This window comes from Mixophyes fleayi, chromosome 12, assembly GCF_038048845.1.
Source record: "Mixophyes fleayi isolate aMixFle1 chromosome 12, aMixFle1.hap1, whole genome shotgun sequence".
Classification (NCBI taxonomy): Eukaryota; Metazoa; Chordata; class Amphibia; order Anura; family Limnodynastidae; genus Mixophyes; species Mixophyes fleayi.
Genome location: NC_134413.1, coordinates 30,068,944 through 30,091,656, shown reverse-complemented (window position 1 = coordinate 30,091,656; position 22,713 = coordinate 30,068,944). Strand labels below are relative to the sequence as shown.

The window sequence follows — 22,713 nt, the reverse complement described above, 5'->3', positions numbered from 1 at the left end:
CAGAGAACTCGTTCACATCAGTCCCTGCCCCATTGGAGCTTACAGTCTAAATTCTCTAATATAGACACACACTCAGACAGACAAAGACAGATGCCAGTCTTCAGGGTTGGGGGGCGGTGATCCTTCATCTTCACCTCCAGGGTCTCTGGTCACATGCAGAAGCTGCGCTTCCAATAAACATTCTGTAGTCGAAGGCTATGTTAATGGCACTGAGGGGAGCTCAGTCACTTCTTCAGGGATTTCCAGTTCGCCTTCAATCCGACAATGCAACAGCAGTGGCATACGTCAACAAACGGGGGACCGAAAGTACCAGGTCAATGCAGGTAGCTACTTAGATCCTGAAATGGGCGGAACTATTTGTTCCCAGGTATGCTAAACTGGGAAGCAGACTTCCTAAGTCGACACAAAGTTTTGCCAGGAGAATGGTCTTCCAAATGCTTGTTCGCAGGTGGCGTCTTCCGGATCTGGACCTAATGGCGTTGAGACACAACTGTCAGGTTCCCAGGTTCTGCTCAAGGGCCAGGGATCCCCTGGCGGTAGATGTAGATGTCATGACAATACGCTGAGAGTTCAGGTTGGGATACTTATTTCCCCCAATCCCAGTTCTTCCACGCGTTCTCAAGAGGGTCAGGCAGGGAGGTCTGCCAGTAATACTAGTGGCGCCCGAATGGCTGCGCAGGGTCTTATTCGCAGACATTCTGTCCATGGCGGTCGGTCAGGGGTTTCGGTTACCTCTATGCGACGACCTTTGTCGGATGGCTTTAACGGTATGCTGTTGAGGCCGTCCTCTGGAGGTCAAAAGGGTTCTCTTCCAAGGTGGTGAACACTCTTTTGCGGGCTAGGAAACCTGTTTCTACTCATATCTACCACAGGATTTGGCAAACCTATATTCATTTGTGTGAGAGTAGAGATCTCTATACTGCAACTTTTAATCTTCCTCGTCTTATGGCTTTTCTACAGCATGGTCTTGAAATGGGCCTCCGGTTGGGTTCCTTAAAGGTTCAGGTGTCGACCTTATCAGTCTATTTTCAGTTTTGATTGGAGGACATGCCAGACATAAGGACTTTTCTTCAGGGGGTGTTACACATTCAGCCTCCCTATGTACCACCCACTGCTCCATGGGATCTTAATTTGGTAGTTTCAATGCTTAAGTCTGCTCCTTTTGAGCCTTTACAGTCAACGTATCTGACATTCTTAACATGGAAGGTGTTTTTTTTTGCTGGCAATCGTCTCAGCTCCTAGAGTATCGGAATTTGGGGCTCTTTCATGGAGGGAACCATATCTCGTTTTCCATGATGATAGGGCGGTCCTCGATACTGTTCCATCTTTTCAACCTAAGGTGGTATCAGGGTTTCACTTAAACCAGGAAATTGTACTTCCAGTTTTTCAAGAACCTTCTACTCTTTACGGAGATAACCAGACAGAGCTTTTGGATGCTGTCAGGGCATTACGCATATATGTTCGTCGGACTGCACGCTTTAGACGTTCAGATTCTCTGATTCTGCTATATGATCCCCATAAACGGGGATGGCCTGCTTCTAAGCAGAGCATTTCCAGATGGCTTATTTCAACTATTAAGTATGCTTACATTAGTGCGAACCGATCTGTGCCCAGTCGCATTACTGCCCATTCCACCCGGTCAGTGGGAGCTTCATGCGCCGAGCGAAATGGGGTCTCGGCGGAGCAGCTATGCCGAGCGGCCACCTGGTCTTCGGTACACACATTTACTAAATTTTACCAGTTCAATGTGTTTGCGTCTTCTGACACTAGTTTTGGCTGTAGCACTTTAGAGGCCGGGCAATCAGATCGGTGCCTCCTTTAGGGGGGCTGTTTTTGTAAGTCCTCATGGTAGAAGTGTCCCCCAGAAAGATGAAAGAGAAAATGTGAGTTTTATACCCACGATAAATTATTTTCTCTGATTCCATCTGGGGTACACTGCGTTCCCTCCCTTCTGCTCTTCTGTTGTTTGGTCTTAGGTTGGTTTTCTCCCCTTCCTTGGGGCTTTAGAATTACACTGATGAGCTAGAGGGGGGTTGCAGAGGGGAGGGGTCTGTCACCAGGTCACAAGTAACAAGTTAACTAGTTAAGTGCCAATTCCCTCACTCCCCACTACAACCCCATGGTAGCAGTGTCCCCCAGATGGAATCAGAAAAAATAATTTATCGGTAGTATAAAAATCCCATTATTAATGTGAAATATGGCTTCTTTTTTTTTTTTTGCTTTTTAAGGATGGGGTGTGGGTGTTGGACATGGAGAGAGCATAATAAAATATAGCTCAAAGGCAGCAGGTTAGTGATGTGATTGCTCTGCTGACTTCTCAATAATCAGAGAAATAATAGCACCAAGAGTCTTGCCGATGACCAAGCTTCAAATCCAAGTACCAATTCTTTGTCATTTATAAGGGGCAGGTGACTTTATCTTCCTGCTTCCCAGGAAACTGAAGATAAACTGTAAGGTGTACAAAGAAGTGTGGATTGTCTTGTTTTAATGTGTCACATCTCTGAATGGATAGTCATATTTCCATGGGAGGAGAGAGCAATAGTAATACAATATCAGAAAACAATGAGCACACTGGTCATGATAACTTATAAACAGATTTGCCTAGTGAAATAGACTTTTAATGATTATTCAGTTGTCATTGTTTTATGTCTGAAACACACGTATTATTGCTTGTACAGGAATCGGCAGCTCGGATGTCGCGGCTTCCAGCCTTGTCACCATTCTAGAAAAGCTGAAAGGTTTGACACAACTTGAAGCTCAGAAAGATATGATCAGCTGGGTGCGGCAGGTAAAGACAGTTGTGTATCGTGATTGTAGTGTATAGAAGTTCCAAAATTAGTTTATAAAGAGTATTTTCTTGACATAAAATATTCCTCTTTCTACATATATGGTGGGACTGCCCGAAACTGATTCCCTTCTGGCGCGAAATTAAAGCATTGATAGAAATGTTAATTCAAATCCACTTACCCTTCGACCCTAAATTTTTTATTCTTCCCCTCGGTTTCCCCTCGGCCACTAGACACCAAAATAAACTTGCTCATCACATTATTTCAGCGGCCACATGTCAAATCGCCATAGAGTGGAGGCAGGCTGCCCCCTCTTCATTCTCCGCTGTAACTAATAGGATTTGACATACGTATAAGATGGAATACATGACTAGCATTATGCGAAACACGGCCAAATCTTTTAACAATGTCTGGGACCCCTAGATGTCTCACTTCCAATACCGCTCCCCCTTTACCTAATCATACCCCCCTACCCTTATGTAACCCTTTCCTCTCCCATTTAATTGCCTCTGACTCAAGAGGGATCTCCCACGCACCTCCCCTTCTCCCTCTCCACCTTCTCTTTTTTCTTCCTCTTTCTCTTCCTTCTCCTTTTCTTTTCTTTCTTCTCTTTGAAAAATAAAAATGCCGGTCTTTATTTCATTGAATCTGTGCTATTTTGTATCTGAAGCACTGAGATTTCTACTTCACTATCGAATGTACTGAATATATTTTGTTTGATATAACCTGTATCCTTTGCACTGTTTATTCTTTTTTCTTTTGACCGTTAATAAACACTTGTTTTAAAAAAAAAAAAAAATATTCCTCTTTCAAGACACTGAGTGATGCTTTCTATGCATTTTAAGGAATCTCCCGTCATCCTCCGTCAGTCAGGAGACAGATATAGTGGGCCATCATGTTTTGAATAAGTCCAACTGGAAGGTGCAAATATGCAGTTTGCCAAAGCCATGTTGCACTACAAGGGGTGGCAATTTTAATGTGCGAGAAGAACAAGAATTGGGAGGGGGGGCATGTCCCTAACCCAACTCTAAATCACAGTATTTGTGTTCTACATGCAAAAGAGACAGTGTTTTCCCTGCAGGCAAAATAAAAATTGCATTTGCAGCTCAGCATGATTTGTCCAAGTGATGTGTGTCAGAAGTAATGAGCAAACACTTATCCCGTTAAATTGAATGAGCACATTTTATTTTAGATGTTGGAAACTGTGAAAAGACTGCGTGAAAAATCTGGGCAGTCTGCAGTCGCTACATCATCATCTGATGTCAGTAAAGTGGATGAGGTAAGCAGTATATGAGAAATTATAATCTCTATACTATAGAACCAGGAATTCCTTCTGTTTTTTTGTCCTCGCTCAGTTTACTAGCATCTTTACAAATGCAAGGCACAGTGAACACAAATGTATCAAACACTGGAGAGCTATATCCATATTGGAGCAGAAGGTCAGCTAAAATAGATAGGAGAACTATATAGTCCTTGATAGTTAAAAAAGTGCATGAATAGTAGGGGTGAGTTAATATCCCATCATCGGTCTCCATTTTATATTCTCTCAACTCTTTTCAAAACAGGGATATCTCTTTCCACTTATGCAAATAATTGTGCTTTATATATATTTTTCTTATACTCATCCATGTGTATTTCCTCTTCTTCAATAAGAAATTTGCATAAAGTGTATTTTACCCCTGACAGATTGCACCAGCAGGGGGTGCAGTACTAGTTCCAACTGTCCAAAATGTAATGCTCCCTCTACCATCTTCTGGCATATGCTTTGGTTATGTCCTGCAGTACATGCCTTTTGGAGATCGGTATGGGGTATGGAGTCCTCCACCCTAGTGATTACCACTGCTTTGTGTCCGCAGGCCTGCCTTTTTTGGGCTTACGCTGGAGGACCTCTTTAGTGAGCCACTGTTTAAATAGCTATTTAATTTAACCTCACTTGCCAAGGTAATTATAGCACGGGAGTGGATGGCACCAGAACTCTCCAGTATAAGCGCTTGGATCGCCCTGGTGAGTGACGTCTGGAAGCACGAAAGATTTATCTATGACATTAGGAAGCCTCTACACAAATATCACAAGGTTTGGCATCCCTGGTACAAATCAAATTTTGTAGTTCATCCCCATCAAGATGACGTTGATTTTGGGGTATAAGTGGGTGCTTTGTGAGCTGCCCCCTCTCTCCGCCTATTATTATTTCTCCTTTCTGCTATGGAGACATCTTCCAGCCCTGGACAGCGCTACCATGTTATCTCATAAACAATCTGCCTAACTGATTGGCTGGTGTGTGCTATTATATTCCATGTTGGGGTTGTTTCTTTTTGAACTGCTTCCCAAGATATTGGTCCAACTCCTGGTTTAATTGAAGTCATTGTGTATATCTACTTGTTATTCTGTATTCACACGGCTTAGGATATAGGTAGGATGATTATGTTTAGGTAGTTAGGTAAGCTTGATATGTATGTGTTTTGTGTTTGTAAGGAAAATTCAATAAACACACTTTTTATTTAAATAGGAAATGAGATGGTAAGTTGTATAATGAGCAGAGCTGACAATACAGTTGGTTTTGCTAGCATGGAAAAGGTGTCAGGCTCTACTTTTCAATTTAAATCCGTGTAACTTTTCCTGTTCTCTGTTGGTAGAGACAGAGTGCCCAGGAGAAGGAAAATAGGAGGCGGAAGGCAGAGGCAGCGAGACTCCATCGCCAGATGATCATGGCACAGATGTCTGCTCTGCAAAAGAATTTTATTGAAACGAACAAGCTTCTTTATGACACCACTCAGGAAGTACAGGAGACCCCGACTCCCATCGAGGAAATGTAAGATATTATTTCCTCTGAAGCTTTTTCCTCTATGCTAAGAAATTATTTTTTACAATGAAAGCTGTCTGTCAAGGGACACTACTGTCCAATATACTCAAAATTACAGTACCTGGCCCTATGCTATTGTGTTACCTCTGTTGCCTGTTTGATTTTAAGGGTGGATTATTTCCTCCATCTGAAATCAATTTACAATAGTTAACTTATTGAAAATCAATTTATTATTAACTTAGCTGTTGTTGTATAATAACTTAACTAGTTAATTGAGTTACCTGTCTTTGATACATAGTGGATGATCAGGGCAGCAAGTTTACTTAGTACATGCCTTATATGCAAATCATCATTAAGGATCCACCTAGCTGAATACAATCTCTAGCGGACAGGTTATGATACATAATATGCAAGATCAATAAGCTATACCTTCTTTTTACCATATTGTTTAACAGTGAAATATTACTGCTCACACCTATTGTTTGGTTCATGAAGCTGAAAGCAGCGAAAAAATGCTGAACACTATTTTCTGAGTTCTAAAAAAGCTCTTCATACATAAATAAGCTAACACTTATGTAGTCACATTGTGTTTTAGAGATATGTATGTAGGTGGAGGTATTTTTCATGCATCCTATTGGGGGGATACTGCTACTTTGGGGTTGTAGTCAGGGTGCAGGTGCTGGGCAGCCCATTACTTAACAATTAAGAATTGAAGCCTCTCCCATCTTCCTGGTTTATTTTAGTGCTAAAGGAGTTTGGACACTTTTTATAGGGCTGCTGATAGCATCCCTATTAATTAACTTAATCTATTATTTATTTTTATTTTTTTCTACATGTGTTTCACTCCTGGTGGCTGTGCTGAATGAATGGTCACAGCATGCATTATTCTTTGACTCCCATAATCGAGCGAGTATCTAATGAGTAGGTAGTGCCTATCAACTACTGACCTTCCTCCTCTCCCCCCTGCCACCCAGCATGGAGATTGCTCTGCGGAGGGGGTACTTAATTCAGATTGCTTAGCTCTCACCCATGTAGCCGGCGCTGAATAGCCCAGGTTTTGAAGATGGTCACCGCCATCAGACGTGTAGTGATCACCAACTCGCAGGGAAGCGCAGAGGGACTGGGAACTTACTTTTCCTGGCATACTACAAGGGTCATTTGGCCAGGCGGCACCACTTTAATAGAGCTGATGACACAACGGGCATGGAAGTTGCTGGGGACCCATTCTATGAACGGGAGACTCCCATTGCCCTGGACCATAGGTGGGAGCAACACCCCTTATTGTTTGTCTCTACTCTTTGGTGGCTTCCCATTAGGCCCACCAAAAGTTTACTCCTAGGAACAACTACATCAGTTCAGCTGCATGCCTCAAAATTACACTGTATGGGGCTGTTTTATTAGGAATGAGTGACTCTCATGCCCTGGATCGAAGTTCCTCTCCTCTTTTCAAAGGTTTCTGTGCTGTCTGGAAACACAAAGGTATAAGAACCTCAGTTTCTGATATTTATTTCTATCTGCATAATCCCTGTATATTGTGCGTGTGTGGGATATTGTTACAGGTTTTGCCCATCAGTTCTCTATTCTCCATCCTCTGTTGACTTCTATTTCTGAGAAGTTTATTTATTGGGATCTGCACCAGAATTTACTTGTTCTAGGTCAGATTTTGTAACTGTCCCTTCAGTCACACTGTGTTTGTATACTATGTCTGAAAAAGAGACCATTTCTTAGGCCAAAGCTGGAGATAGGAAGTCTGTTATGTATTTAACTCGTTCCAGGTGCCAAACAAAATTACCTACCAGATGCCTGGTGTGCAGCCTGTGAAGTGGTGAACCGTGACTCGTGCTCCTGACATGGCTGAACCTGCTTGGACGAGACCCTTATTCAGTCTATTGCTGAGTGGACTTAACTAGCTGCGCCTGCTAGAGAAGTCATTGTAACTTTGCTTCTTTCTGTAACTGCATCTGAAGTAGACACTCTCCTGCTGACTGTCTCTCAGGCAATGACAAGACTCCGGATCTATGGCGGTGCCTGCCTGGAAAAGATGCAGGAGAAGACTGTTTTGGGGCTGGCTAGACTATCTTCTTCTTTGAAGAAGCTGCGTGAGGCACCTAAAACTTAGAGACTTCGAAAATTTCAGTCATTTGCTCAGGTTCTCTCAGGTTAGAATTTTGAAGAGGGGGAGCTTCTGGGTGACTCAAATCTAGAGGATCCTGTTGGATTTAATGGCGAATCTTTTAAAATCCAGGGCTTTGACGAACAATTATGGCAGTGCGTCAGGTCCTGGACATACTAGAGGTGAATGATTCGCAATCTACTGAGGCGGTCTTATTAAAAAGAAAGGGGAAAAGAGTTGTCCTTTCCTAAATCTTCTCACTTATCTGAACTCCTGGGTGAAGATTGGGTTAAGCCAGATAACAAATTCCTTATTCCTCGCACATTTCCTGTGGCGTATCCTTTGCCTGCTGAGGAAATGACTAAGTGGTTGAAGGTAGATACTCCAGTGGCTCGCCTCTCTAAGGCCACCACTCTTCCCATTCCTGAAGCAGCTTCGCTCAAGAATAGAAGGGTCAAGGAAAGTGGAAACATTTTAAAGTCCTTCTGTGTGGCTGCTGGTACATCACTCAGACCTTCGTTGGCGTCAGCATGGATTTCCAAGGCCATGGAAAGCTGGTCTGATCATGGAAGGATTGCAGTTGCAGAATTTCTCCTGTTGGTGGAGTATATCACGTCTGAATACCTCAATGACGTAGTTCTGGTGGAGCTTCAGCATGTAGTCAATCTGTCGACTCTGAACCTGTTGACAGTCAGAATGTTAATAGGTTCAGTGTGTCTATGTGGTTAAAATGGCGACATTGTGATTGTCAACAGGTAGTAAAGTAGACTGTCACAATGTTGACATTCAAACGACAATACAGGAAATGATACAATAAAAAATAAAACAGCAATATATACATTTTAATTAAAAAAAACAGCAGAATCACCTAGGGCAATGGGGGCCGCAAAAAAAAAGTGAGCTCTTCCCACACCCCTGGGTGTGGGTGTGGGATAAAAAAAATATTTTATGGTAAAAGCACAAGTCATATTGATTCATGGTGAATTGACTGGCTGGCTGACTGTTGAAGCTAGGACCTTGAGAGCCAATGGTTTATCCAAGGAAGTGATCCAGACTATGCTGAAGGTCAAAAGCCAGTGTCTGCACGCCACTGTTCTAGAGTTTGGAACATTTTTGTGGTTTGATGCGAGCGTAAGTAATTACACACTTATTCTTTTGAGGTTTCGCATCTTCTTTATTTTCTCTGGATGGTGGACTGAAGCTTAGTTCCCTTAAAGTTCTCTCCCATGTCTGTGTAATTCCAGAGTTCACTCTGAGCCCGGAGGACCGGACTTTCTTACAAGAAGTGCTGCATATCCAGCCTGCCTATGTCCCCCCTGCGGTGTCATGGGATCTTAATTTGGTCCTTTCGGCCCTTCATTGTCCTCTGTTTAAACCTAAGGAGATGGTGGATTTGAAGTTCTTGACTTGGAAAATGAATTTCCTTCTAGGTATATCTTCAGCTAGACAGGTTTCTGAATTGGAGGCAGTCTTCATGCAGACTTCCTTTATTAATTTTTCATGATGATGGTGGCTTAGTGGTTAGCACTTCTGCCTCAGAGCACTGGGGTAATGAGTTTGATTCCTGACCATGGCCTTATATGTGTGAAGTTTGTATGTTCTCCCCTTGGTTGCGTGGGGTTCCTCCGCATGGTCTGGTTTCCTCCCACTCTCCAAAAACATACTAATAGGTTAATTGGCTGCTATTAAATTGGCCTTAGTCTCTCTCGGTCTGCGTGTGTATTTTTTAAGGAATTTAGATTGTAAGCTCCAATGGAGCAGGGACTGATGTGAGGGAGTTCTCTGTACAGTGCTGCGGAATCAGTGGCGCTATATAAATTGATGATGATGATGATGACAGGATGGTGTGCTTTTTAATTGAAGGTGGTTTCCCTTTTTCACTGTAATCTGGAGTTAGTCATTCCCTCTATACAAGGGTCTGGTTCTTCTGATGGCCATGAACAACTTGTCCTTTTGGACATGGTCAGAAATCTTAAGTTTTACCTGGACAGCACCACTGGAGTACAAAATACAGACTTCCTGCTGGGGGCCAGTTCATGAAAGTGTTTCGACTCACTCTCGTAGATCAATGAGTGCATCTTGGGGGGCACATTACAGGATTTTGACCGAGCAGCTGTGTTGGGCAGCCACCTGGTTCTCTGTCCACACTTTTACCAGATTTTCCTAATTTCATGTTTTTGTGTCCAGAGATGCTAGCTTTCGATGGCAAATTTTGCGCTTAGCAATGTGTGAGGGTACCCTACCCTAGGTGCAGCCTTGGAATGTCCTCAAAGTAGCAGGGTTCCCCATATAGGATGCATGAAAAAAGAGTATTTTTGTACTTGCCATTAAATCCATTTCTCCAAATCTATCTGTTTGGAATGTGTGGTTACTTTCCTTGCATACCCCTATTCTTGGGGGTTTGGTTATGGTAAACTGAGGATAAGTGGGGTTGGGAGAGGGGTGGAGCTTCAATTATTATCTCCCTCTTTAAACATTGGTGTATGCTGAATAAGGGGTTTGGAGGGGGGAGTGGAGATGAGCTGTGCTTCTTTAGAAGCTCCTCTGCTGGGTTGCAAACAAAATGTCTGGACTAGTCCTTTAGAGGACAATGGACACTAATTGGCCTTCACCTTCTTCAGATATAAGATATCATTCAGCCCCTCCTGAAATTAACCCCTCCATTGCTTTGTGATGTCACAGGGTCCCCAGCTGTTCCTTGCTTCCTGTAGAGAAAGGACGGAGAGAATGAATGTAGCTACAGCCCCCTCACCTGTATCCTGGAATCAGATACTTACCCATATCCCACCTGGCTTCACTTTAAGAACAATGAATAACAGTTTCACTGCAATATCAACAATATACATTAACCAATATACATATTTACAATGAGCTACAATGTCTCCTTATCCATATGTAATTAGACACTGCAGTTGTACTCTGGTGAGTTGGGGAACAAAACCAGGGCTATAAAAAAAACATGTCACAATCCACATTTTGTGAGAAATGAGGGACAGGTTGGTTATGGTGTTATCAAACTCGTTTCGTCACAATGGTATTGGTGTCTCAAATTTACAGACCCTTCAAGATGATCCGTATTTTCTATGCATCTGCAGTGTTTAATATTGTCTGTAACCCATTGTTTAGCTCGTTAACAGCTTATGAAGGCTCTAAGATTGCATTGGGTCCGAAACGTGGCCCATCCGTGCCCGAAAAAGAAGTGCTAACATGCATCCTTTGCCAGGAGGAACAGGAAGTGAGGCTAGACAAATCTACAATGGTGCTAACTGCCTGTGTTCAGAAATCAACCACCCTATCCCAGACCCGAGGCAAAGCAGTCACGCACTCAGGTGGTATGTATTTAAACAAAGGGGGTAAAATGCAGTTAATATCATGCAAGGGTATGAATTGTCTTATATATCATGATTTTGTTTAAAGCTGAAAGAAAACATTGCAGGAGTTATGAACTGTAGTTAGGAACAGCGGTCGAAGTGTATACGGTGGTATGTAGTACCACCACTTCTCCTGCTGCCTTCATTGTGAAAGTATTAAATGACATTCAATTACATTCCCATTATATTTTTCATACCGCAACTTCTAAATTTTCATACCGCCACTTCCAAATTTTTAAATCAACGACTGGATAGTAACCGTACCATTCCTAAGTTAAGGATGGTATAGTCTGCAATTTTGCTGTCTAAGTAGCTGGTTGGATTAACCGCCAGACTCCATAGTAGCCTTGCGCGTTGTGCTTATGCGCACACAAACAACAATTGCAATAATGAAAACATCTGTCATTTTTGTCTGCACTTCTATGAGCATAGTTACCTACACATAACATGTTGCGCTACTACGGCACCTTGTGGATAACTGAATCAGCCCCATCCACTGTGGGAAATGTGTCACATTGCCACGGTGGGTGTGTAACAAGGGAATAGTGGTGACTGGTAATAAGTATTAACACTGTTTTTTTGTATCTTAGGGATATATCATTTTCTTTTCTCCAATTTTCTCTATAGGGATATTTTTCTTTTTGTGCAACTTGAGTAAAATTGTATTAATGTTTCATTTATAGAGAGGATTATGATGCTTTTGACACCGTTGGATGTTTTAATCTTAAAATACTAAAAACATGTTTTCTTTAACAGAAACATTCAGTCCACTTTTTACAAGCCCCGAGTTGTCCTGTGTAACCCATACAGGAAGCTGTGGTCATGTGATGCATCTGACCTGCTGGCAGAAGTGAGTGAATATCTCCATGTCTCTTAATGGAATGTCATAATTACCATGCAGTCTTACAGACATAGACCGCTAGCACCAGTGCTTGAGCTATAGAATGGTGTAACATTTCATGAATAACACTGTCTACAGGATTTATTGTAATGTATAGACGAACTAGCATGAAGCTTTTACATAAAGGGTCAAGTTTGTGACAACTTTGTGTCAATCGTTCCTACAACCCCTTTTTCCTGTTTTCCTGTTCCCTTACCACTGTGTAACGATTATGAGGCGGTTCTAGGGATTAGTAACTGGACAACACCTTTATAGAAAAAGCAGATAAGCTTTCCGAGCAGCACTTGCTCCTTGTTTGTTTGAGTCAATCAAACTGTAAGGTGTGAAGTTCCATTATAGTCGATTCAGTTATACGGACAGCACCATGCCAAGTGGAAGATGCATTTTCTCAAATTTCTCAGTATCACGTAACCACTTCCCAGGGGAGGTGTGAGTTGGACCTAAAGAGAGGGGTTGACATTGGTCATTTCGTTTTCTTTCTGCTTTTTTTCAAATTTTTTTCTCAAAAGTTTAAAATCCTTTAAGCTTTAGTCTACAACGCCTTTCGATCTCCACCCTCTTTTTTTGTGTGTTCTTCTGGGTTGAGTCTGGTTTCAGTATAACGGTATGAAAAAAAAAAAAAAAAACAACTGTCGTTTTTTTTTTTTTGTTTTTTTTTTTAATAATGGAGCAAACATCGTAACTAACATATTCTTTGTGCCGCTTTGTTCTTTTCTGTAATAATCACATAGTAGCCTATTAAGAATTGTAAAGCGCTATGGAATTTGCTGGCACTCTATAACTAAATGTTGATGATAAGAAGTATAATAGTTTCTGTTTAGTAATAAGTGAAACATTGAAAAAGTTGCTATCCAAATATTCAAAAAGGAGCAAATTCTTCTAGGGGTCATTAGCTTTCAGATCACATTGTATTGATGTTGGTTGTTGATATTTCCAGGTTTTTTGAGGCCATGCAGGTGAACACACGGCAGCGTCTTCACATGGAGCTGATTTATGATCTAGGAAATGGGGAATACTTGTGTCCTTTATGCAAGTGTCACTGCAACACTGTTATTCCCATCATCCCCATCATGGCAGAGCAAGTGAACAGGTGATTGTGAGCCTGGTGCTTTTAGAGCATTCTTTGCCTCCTTTATCGTTGATTATCATGTCATATAACATATTTATCTTATCTGCAGTGCTGATGCTGAAGTGTTGGGGCAAGTACTGTCGCTTCCATGCTGGTTGGATGTTGTGGCGACCAGGATATCGGGTTACAATTTGAAAATTTCAAAAGGTTTCTGTTTCCTTATATCATTAAGTAATTTAGAGAATGATCTGTAATTCACGGTATCACGGTATGTACAGGTGAATTAGCTGTCCCCTGAATACATTGATGTCACTCTTATGCTGTAAGAGTATGCCCATGTCTCTCACAACCACAGACAGGTGACATATATGCCTATATATTTAGCAATATTTTACTTGATTAAGATTAGGTGTAGAATTATTTTTAGTCTGTACACATTTCTGAATGTTGACAATCATCCGTCTTTATTTCCTGATAGGGGAGAAGTCCGTATCACCTAAATTCCTTAAAGGTGGCGGTAATCCCAGTCACGAATTCCGTTCCATCCTGAGCTTTGGGGTACAGCCGCCGTAAGTGTTTCAAAAATCTACTATTGTTTTCCAGTTAGCAGATGACCCCACACATACACCAATGAAGATCACTGATCAAGTAGATTCTCCATTTTATCCAATGAAAGACAGTTTGGTCATCCACAGCTTGTAATTGTGGGTGAATTGGTCCTCCAGATGTGTGTGGTTAGTTTAAAGGACTGAATTGGTAAACATACCTCATATTAATTACAGCATTATCTGAGATATCTTTAGTTCTGATAAGCCTTTAACATTTTTGTGCATATATATTTGTGACATCTTTTATGTAAAGTAATATGAGTTTATAGTTTTGTTGATCTTTACTGTAGAAGATAGACAAGGATTTACTCCTCACGGCTTTATCTACATGTTTTCAGCGCAATTTATTCTGCAAGCACAAAAGAAATACTGGTCCACTTTGCTACCACTGTGTACCGTGTAGGCCTGAATGTTCCTCCCAATGAAAGTGACGCACGTCTGCCTATGATGACCTGGAATACTTGCGCATTTACAATCCAGTCCATCGGTAAGGATGATTGACAGATATCTGTTCATTCAATTGCAGTGAACACACACAATTAAATAGTGATTGTGTCATGTTAATAATGGAAGTTGTTTTGTTTCAGAAAGTTTACTACAGGATGAAGACAAACCTTTGTTTGGTTCTCTGCAGAATCGTCAGGTAAGGGTGAGCAAGAGGACGGGGTTAAATGAGTAAACATTAGACGGCAGCTTCTCAATGGTTCCTGTCTTTTAAGAGCATTATCTAAGAGCATCAATGTTTAAGAAGCTTTTCTACCTTGGCTTATACTACTCTGACTTACATTATGACCTCTTTATTCGGCCTGCAACCAGCCAACTCAGTAAGAGCAAACTAGAAAACCTTCTAACCAGGATGAAACTAGAGATGACTGGACTCAATCATTTGTAGAGTGCAGCTGTCAGCTACTAATGGGGGAAGCCATTCTATGGCTGCACTAATATTCATCAGACTGCAGCCTATAAATTCACTATGAACCAGTGACATGTGCCTCAGAGCATTCTCATTAATGTTTTGATAGGCTGAATTCTCAATATTGTGGTTTCCAAGTGATACAATTGCTGTCTCCACTGTATGAATGCAACACATAATTATTTATTATTGTTTATTTGTATAGTGGCACCATAGTATGCAGCACTTTTCAAAGAATATTGATTTGTTCATTAATCAATCAGCTCCTGTCCCTTTAGAGGGTCTCTTTTTTTTTATCCTACCGGTATATATATTTTTTTTGATTTGAAGACCACCACTAAAACCTTCGCTCCATCATTGAAGTTATACGCATCAATTTTTGGCCTGTCCCCAAAAAATACGTAAATCCTCCTTTGGGGTGCTCCACAATAGCTCCCATTTTCATAGTAGCCAGTACATATTCAAAAAGTAGAGAGGGCACTCGTCATGGAAAACAAATAGATTATTGTTTATTTTCAGTCCATTTCCTTTACATTGTAGTCTACAATGTGAAGGAAATGGACTGAAAATAAACAATAATCTATTTGTTTTAAATGGTGAGTGCCCTCTCTACTTTTGAAAATATATATATATATATATATATATATATATATATATATACGTTCATTTTATCCCCAGTAGCTGCCACATCTGATTACAGCCAAACTGTTCCTGAAATATTTTTGATCCCATATGGAATATTAGCCATATAGGAAGCCATGACGTAAGTTAAACATTTGCAACTAACATGTGAATTAAAAAGTAGCACTTTGGCACAAGAATTTCAAAAACTTAATTATGGAGTTGCTACTAACTAGGTACACCTTCACCCATATACACCTTCTCTGGTGTCCCCACTCGGCTAGCTGCATTGCTGGATGGTTACAGCACCTCACTGTCATTGTGGTCAGGAAGGAAGGGAGACCTCTGTTAGTGCTTACAGTGATAACTGGGCAGGAGATTCACACCCCTTCCCTTGATATGTAAATAATGAACGTGACTCCTGAAAAGGCAAAGAAATGCAGCGGATCTCTTCAGGAGCTACATTTGGTACATATTTTACATAACTGCTTCTGTCTCCCAGAACTAACACTTTTCTTCACTCCCAGCTGTTAACGCTACGAGACCCACACCTGCATTCCAGTAATTTTGAGGGTCCTAATGGGACTGTCACTAAAGGGATATATATATATGTGGGAAGGTGTAGAACCACTAATAAAGATTAATTAAACGTGACATTAACCTTCGAATTAGAATTTATTCTGCAGTGACACAAACAAAACCAGTTGTTTGTCTATTCTCGTCACAGGATAAATATAATTTCAGCAATATTAAGTTCTGAAAGCCTTTGCACTTATATATTTAAATAATATGAATAGCACTTTTTGTAAGGTTTATTGTTTTCCAGTTACATTCCTCTATAACCTCTGTGCCTCTCTTAGCACGCCAATCTCAAAGCCTTGGTGAAATTTGCTGAAGCTCAAAGAGTCACATGTCCTCAAACTATGATACAAAGTCATCTGGCGCAGTTACTAGCAGGTATAGAGATTGTGTGATACAGCTGATTGTTTCACTAACGTTCATGTATTTTTCAATCCTTGTGTGTTAAGTTTATAATTTTTGTGAAATGAACATAGACGGACAAAACAATTTACTGATATAAATGACTTAGTTTATTAGTAAATTAACTAAAAGTACAAAGAGGATATATGAGATAGAAAAGGGTAAGACGTGAACTAAAAGGGTCCATCAAAAACATGTTTGGCAAAAGAGATAAAGTCACATACAACTACAAAGAAACATGAAATGCACTTTGCAAAGTTATGGTGTATATATAGTCAGCGGGTATTGTTTGTACTTTTGAATGATAAAATTATATTGCATAGCGACAGGACTCCTTTTAAATTCAAAGTCGCAATCATTTGAAAACTTTAAAATTTAAAAATTTAACTTTACATTGTTGCCACACTCTTGTCTTTAAGCACATATGTTGTTCCTACTCTGGCCTGCATGTAGGAAAGCCTATTTGGTCATCATAAACCTACAGTGTGGCAGATTAAGGATTAATTGAGTCCTCCAGCCGTATCGATTTCTAACTTCAGATAACTGGGGGCTCCGCTATTTGTTTCTAAACAGAGGAAGCAGGTTATATTCAGTGCTCTCAGATGTTTCATTTAAACACTGCATTTGTGCTTATTGAGTGTCAGCAACAATTCTTAAAAATGTTAGCAGATAGTAAGAAAACTGAGAAAATAATTGAAAGGGTAACCGCTAAAGTGTAATTTGTACCCGACATCCCCCCCTCTCTCCACCAAGCAGAACTGTGAGGGGTCCAAGGAACCCAATCCCAGTTTAGGAGAACTCCTGCCCTCTAGTTCTGCAATGTCTCCCCACTGACTGACTGAGCTGTTTGACCATCCCTGGAAAAAAGGGACAATAAACACAGGACCAGTTTCTAACTCTGACTAAAGAGAAGCATGTTAAACAGTTTTTTGTACTTGTGTTCACAGTGTTCCTGCCAAACATGAAGCTTGAGGAAACTCCATCCTTCCTGTCTGTTGATATGTTCCATCTACTGGTAAACTGTTCTGTTCTTTTATGAATCAAATTTGCATTTAATGAAACCATGTTTAATTATACAGAAAGTATCACCCACGAGTTTCATCACGTGCCGTGAGTTTTAAATAAGTCAGTCTCTGACGACATCTTAAAATATGTGCAGTAAATCGCTTTTGGGGCTGTAGCCTAGTCTTAGATAGCACAAGGCATGTTACCTCTGACCTACAAGTCACACATCCAGCCGTAAAATGAGACAGTTTCTCCCATGTGTAAAACCTTTATTAAACGGGTTGGTGTAAACGAAAACTGTTTTCCCCCTTTTGAGTATATATGTGCTCTCTTGGTGAAGCCAAACCCTGTAAGTTACCATATCAACGTTCAATCACTTGGCAGATTGTCGAATGTGTTGTTTCTGCTCCTCACATCTTTCTTTTGTCCTAGGTGGGGTCAGTTTTGGCATTCCCATCTTTATACTGGGAAGAAGGTGTGTGCCTCCACCCTTCACCCCTAATTTCTGCATACAACCATCTCTACCTCTTCCGCCTGATCACTATGGCTCACATTCTGCAAATCATCTTCACGTCAGCCACAGGTATAAAGAAATGGCCCAGCAACATATGGCTAACTCTGATCATATTGAAAATGTGGTAATAACATGGTGCAAAGTGCAGTCATGTGCTGTAACCAATAGTAACCTCAATTTTATCTGTCTACACAAATCAGCTTAAAGCTATGCTGTGATTGGCTACTATGGGCTACAGTACATCACTACTTATTGCACCATGCCGCTAAAGAAGTCTCTTTGTCTGCTTTAAGTAGATGAACTACTGTGGTTCATGAGGACGTGGTGCTGGGGATACAACTGGGGAATTTGTACTAGTAGTATTATATTATATAATATGCTACCATTTAGACACTGTTCTGCTCTCTTTGTGGATACTGCACACTCAATTGATCTTTGTGCACTAATTGGAATAGTGGAATAAGAAAAAGACTACGTACTATTATGTTGTTGTGATATTTGCTCACTGTCCCCATTTGCTATTTCCATCCTGACATCACATTAAACACCATTATTCTTGAATCTTCAGCAGCAGTTCACCCCTCTCTGAGGTCAGGATAGAAATTTGCAGCTGAATGAGAGATTTTGTAGAATTGGTTGCTATCTTTTGAGGAGTGCTTAGCAATGACAGATATTTATTCCCAAGCAATAAAGAATATTTTCTGAATAATAATGATATAATATGTCCCTACTGTAAATAAGAATATTATATCATCAAGATAACGGGCTACTGTGAAATATAAGGATAAGTCACAGAGGCTTTTTGTGACCATATAAAAGAATAAGACCCTAGGCTGAGAGCGTTCTTAAAGTGCATGGAACGCCGAAGGTGTCTTCTCATATCCTGATATTTCACAGTAGTGAGTCTATTATTCCTAATAATATACACATTAAAAATGTTCACTCACTGAAACCTATATACAAAAACTGACCCAAACATAGACTGACATTAATGCTGACACAGACAGACTGACACTGGCAGTGACATTAACATACTCACACGGATTATGGCTGCTCGGGGAGATGAACAGATAGCTGGTCAGTAAATAGGAAATCACGTTACTGCAACTTCCAGGGCAGTTAGAGAAGGGGAGAAAGACTCTGTCCCTATGTAACAGAGCCTGCAGCACACTGTCATACAGGCACATGACTGGTGTTAAAGGTATTGTTTCTGCAGATTCAGATGACCGAAAAGGAAGATAAGGATATTCACAGCTAATTATACATATATACTAGGAATAGATGTGTTTTACAGATATCAAGCACGTGGTCACCTCTTTTTATAATGAGTTTTTATCAATCTTTTGGCAGACCCTGTGCCTTCTGCGGTACCAAATGACTGTGAAGAAGCTCGTAATGCAGCCATTCTGTGCCAGAACCTTTCAGAGCTTACCAATGGGTGGGTACATCAATACTAGGCGTTGTGACTTGTGTTTTCTGAGTATTTATGTATGGTGAGGATGAGCATCCCATAATATAAGGCAGAGGTGCTCATCTGCATTCCCCTTGTCCCACCAACAGGTCATTTTTTCTGGATTTCTATCTTTGGAAATAAGTGGGATGATTACTGACCCAACAAAATAGATTAACGCACCTGTGCATGATTAAAGGAATCCTGATAATATGACCTGTTGCTAGTACTTAAGGGCTGGAGTTTAGCACCCCTGGTATAAGGCATTTTCTGATCAGTGCCCACAAGCATGTCCCAGTGATAATAGGGGTTAACATTAGCTAGTATCAAAGGACACTTGTGGGCCCCTTTTCCGAGAGTCCCAAGTCAGAGGTTCCAGGAATCTGAATGTTATCAAGGATCAAGCTGAAGGTTAGATACACGATCAAGGTGTAGTAACAATATACAGTGAGTGCATTGTTGCTCAGTATTTTATGGGTTCCTTTATTTACCATTTGAGATGCGACTGAGAAAGTGGCTGATTCTTCGAGACCAATCAGTTTCCATCTGCAGTATATGGAAAAGAACTAAATTCTGTTGTGCTAAAATCCCAGTAAATACAATGGTAACCAATACTGCTCCAGGAATCGTGCCTGCAGCAGGTCTACAGTTTTCCAGCTTAAAGTGATTTGCACTCAAGTATCACATATAAAAAAAGAGGACGCATTCTGCAGATTAATCACTGGGGAAAAAATGTAGCCCCTAATTATTACATTGTGTGGGACACTTTAGCCAACAAACCTTGCTGGGGGCTATAATCCAGTAGAAGCTGAATTCCTTTTTGTACAGTATAAAAGATGGTACATACTGCTTGTAATGATAGAAGTGTATTGAATGAATTGTCCACCCTTTAGATAAAACACTGAACATATGCAGCTGTGCTCTGTGTTTCTTCTTTTCAATTTAAGTGACACTGTAATTCCCACTTTAAAGTAGATTGTCAAAACATTAAATAAGGGTTGTTCTCCCCGTGTTTGCGTGGGTTTCCTCCGGGTGCTCCGGGATCCTCCCACACTCCAAAAACATACTGGTAGGTTAATTGTCTGTTGTCAAATTGACCCGTGTGTGTGTGTGCTTGTTAGGGAATTTAGACTGCAAGCTCCAATGGGGCAGGGACTGATGTGAATGAGTTCTCTGTAAAGCGCTGTGGAATTAGTGGCGCTATATAAATAATGGTGATGATGATGAAGAATGGTTGAACTTTTATGGCCTCTGGTAATCAACATTTCAATCCTCTCTGCAAAGCTGCAGTGTATTTTTGTACTAACTGAATGACTTTGAAGTTCTTTCTCCACGCTGAGATTTGCATGGAATAACACTGATGTTAGGGACAAGCTCTGAACCTCAGAGAGTATATAACAATAAATACTATTTCTGTAACAATGTATGAGAAAGGGTACAGTTTTGGAAACCACTCCCCTTTTTATCTAGCAAACTAAAGGTTTCCTCTGTAGTTCAAACACACATTGGAGGGGGCTCAATTTATCCAGTATGATTTAATAGAACTGAATCGGAGCATTTTATTTTGATCTATTGAGTTAGATTGGGTGGATTTGCTACTTGAGCAGAACAGGACATAAAGAGGAAAGATATAAATTTCTGGTGGCAAGTCTACCTCAACACTGTTCAGGTGCTGCAGAATTCCATTAATGCATCTTTAAATTTCCCAGGATAAAGGTATTACAATCAATGAGGTGGAATTACATGCATGTGGGAGTGGTACACACATTGACTAGTTATTTCATATATATGATTTGTATATTTACATTTAACTTGTTTGCAAATATAGTGCTAATTAGATACTGCTTTACATATTAAACCATCTATTTAAATATTGTTACCTAATTGTTGCAGCTGCTTAGCAGCCGATCTTCCAGGCTGGTATGTTTGGGACTGTGTGAAGAGAGGAATCGCCCCTTACCTGCGTTGTGCTGCCCTCTTCTTCTATCACTTGCTGGGAGTGACACTGCCAGACGAGCTGACGTCATTAGGTAACCTTGTCTGATGTGCTCACACAAACAGTGCCTAGAATTTTGCCAAAGTAAATGGATTTAACCATCTTCAGTAAAGTAAGAAAGTGGTGTATAGTGGTACAGAGCACCATGTGTAGTAAGAAAGCCGTGTATGGTGGTACAGAGCATCAGGTATAGTAAGATAGTAGTGTATAGTGGTACAGAGCACCATGAATAGTAAGATAGTAGTGTATAGTGGTACTGAGCACCATGTATAGTAAGAAAGCAGTTAGTAAGAAAGCAGTGTATAGTGGTACTGAGCACCATGTATAGTAAGAAAGCAGTTAGTAAGAAAGCAGTGTATAGTGGTACAGAGCACCATGTATAGTAAGATAATAGTGTATAGTGGTACAGAGCACCATGAATAGTAAGATAGTAGTGTATAGTGGTACAGAGCACCATGTATAGTAAGATAGTAGTGTATAGTGGTACAGAGCACCATGTATAGTAAGATAGTAGTGTATAGTGGTACAGAGCACCATGTATAGTAAGATAGTAGTGTATGGTGGTACAGAGCACCATGTATAGTAAGATAGTAGTGTATGGTGGTACAGAGCACCATGTATAGTAAGATAGTAGTGTATAGTGGTACAGAGCACCATGTATAGTAAGATAGTAGTGTATAGTGGTACAGAGCACCATGTATAGTAAGATAGTAGTGTATAGTGGTACAGAGCACCATGTATAGTAAGATAGTAGTGTATAGTGGTACAGAGCACCATGTATAGTAAGATAGTAGTGTATAGTGGTACAGAGCACCATGTATAGTAAGATAGTAGTGTATGGTGGTACAGAGCACCATGTATAGTAAGATAGTAGTGTATAGTGGTACAGAGCACCATGTATAGTAAGATAGTAGTGTATAGTGGTACAGAGCACCATGTATAGTAAGATAGTAGTGTATAGTGGTACAGAGCACCATGTATAGTAAGATAGTAGTGTATAGTGGTACAGAGCACCATGTATAGTAAGATAGTAGTGTATAGTAGTACAGAGCACCATGTGTAGTAAGATAGTAGTGTATAGTGGTACAGAGCACCGTGTATAGTGAGAAAGTGGTGTATAGTGGTACAGAGCACCATGTATAGTAAGATAGTAGTGTATGGTGGTACAGAGCACCATGTATAGTAAGATAGTAGTGTATAGTGGTACAGAGCACCATGTATAGTAAGATAGTAGTGTATAGTGGTACAGAGCACCATGTATAGTAAGATAGTAGTGTATAGTGGTACAGAGCACCATGTATAGTAAGATAGTAGTGTATAGTGGTACAGAGCACCATGTATAGTAAGATAGTAGTGTATAGTGGTACAGAGCACCATGTATAGTAAGATAGTAGTTTATAGTGGTACAGAGCACCATGTATAGTAAGATAGTAGTGTATAGTGGTACAGAGAACCATGTATAGTAAGATAGTAGTATTTAGTGGTACAGAGAACCATGTATAGTAATATAGTAGTGTATAGTGGTACAGAGAACAATGTATAGTAAGATAGTAGTGTATAGTGGTACAGAGAACCATGTATAGTA

General features: G+C 40.5%; 1 protein-coding gene across 1 annotated transcript in view; it reads left to right on the top strand.

Moving 5' to 3' along the window:
- The window catches only part of UBR1 (ubiquitin protein ligase E3 component n-recognin 1), a 103,931-nt gene that overhangs the window by 74,485 nt on the left and 6,733 nt on the right, over nt 1-22,713 (top strand). The window contains exons 27-41 of the mRNA XM_075193172.1: nt 2,679-2,788; nt 3,979-4,065; nt 5,420-5,595; nt 10,826-11,031; nt 11,827-11,920; nt 12,909-13,061; nt 13,150-13,247; nt 13,519-13,609; nt 13,987-14,135; nt 14,236-14,291; nt 16,043-16,139; nt 17,111-17,178; nt 17,601-17,751; nt 19,033-19,120; nt 21,026-21,162. Coding sequence (XP_075049273.1) covers nt 2,679-2,788; nt 3,979-4,065; nt 5,420-5,595; nt 10,826-11,031; nt 11,827-11,920; nt 12,909-13,061; nt 13,150-13,247; nt 13,519-13,609; nt 13,987-14,135; nt 14,236-14,291; nt 16,043-16,139; nt 17,111-17,178; nt 17,601-17,751; nt 19,033-19,120; nt 21,026-21,162 — 1,761 coding nt within the window. The remainder of the gene's footprint in view (nt 1-2,678; nt 2,789-3,978; nt 4,066-5,419; nt 5,596-10,825; nt 11,032-11,826; nt 11,921-12,908; nt 13,062-13,149; nt 13,248-13,518; nt 13,610-13,986; nt 14,136-14,235; nt 14,292-16,042; nt 16,140-17,110; nt 17,179-17,600; nt 17,752-19,032; nt 19,121-21,025; nt 21,163-22,713) is intronic.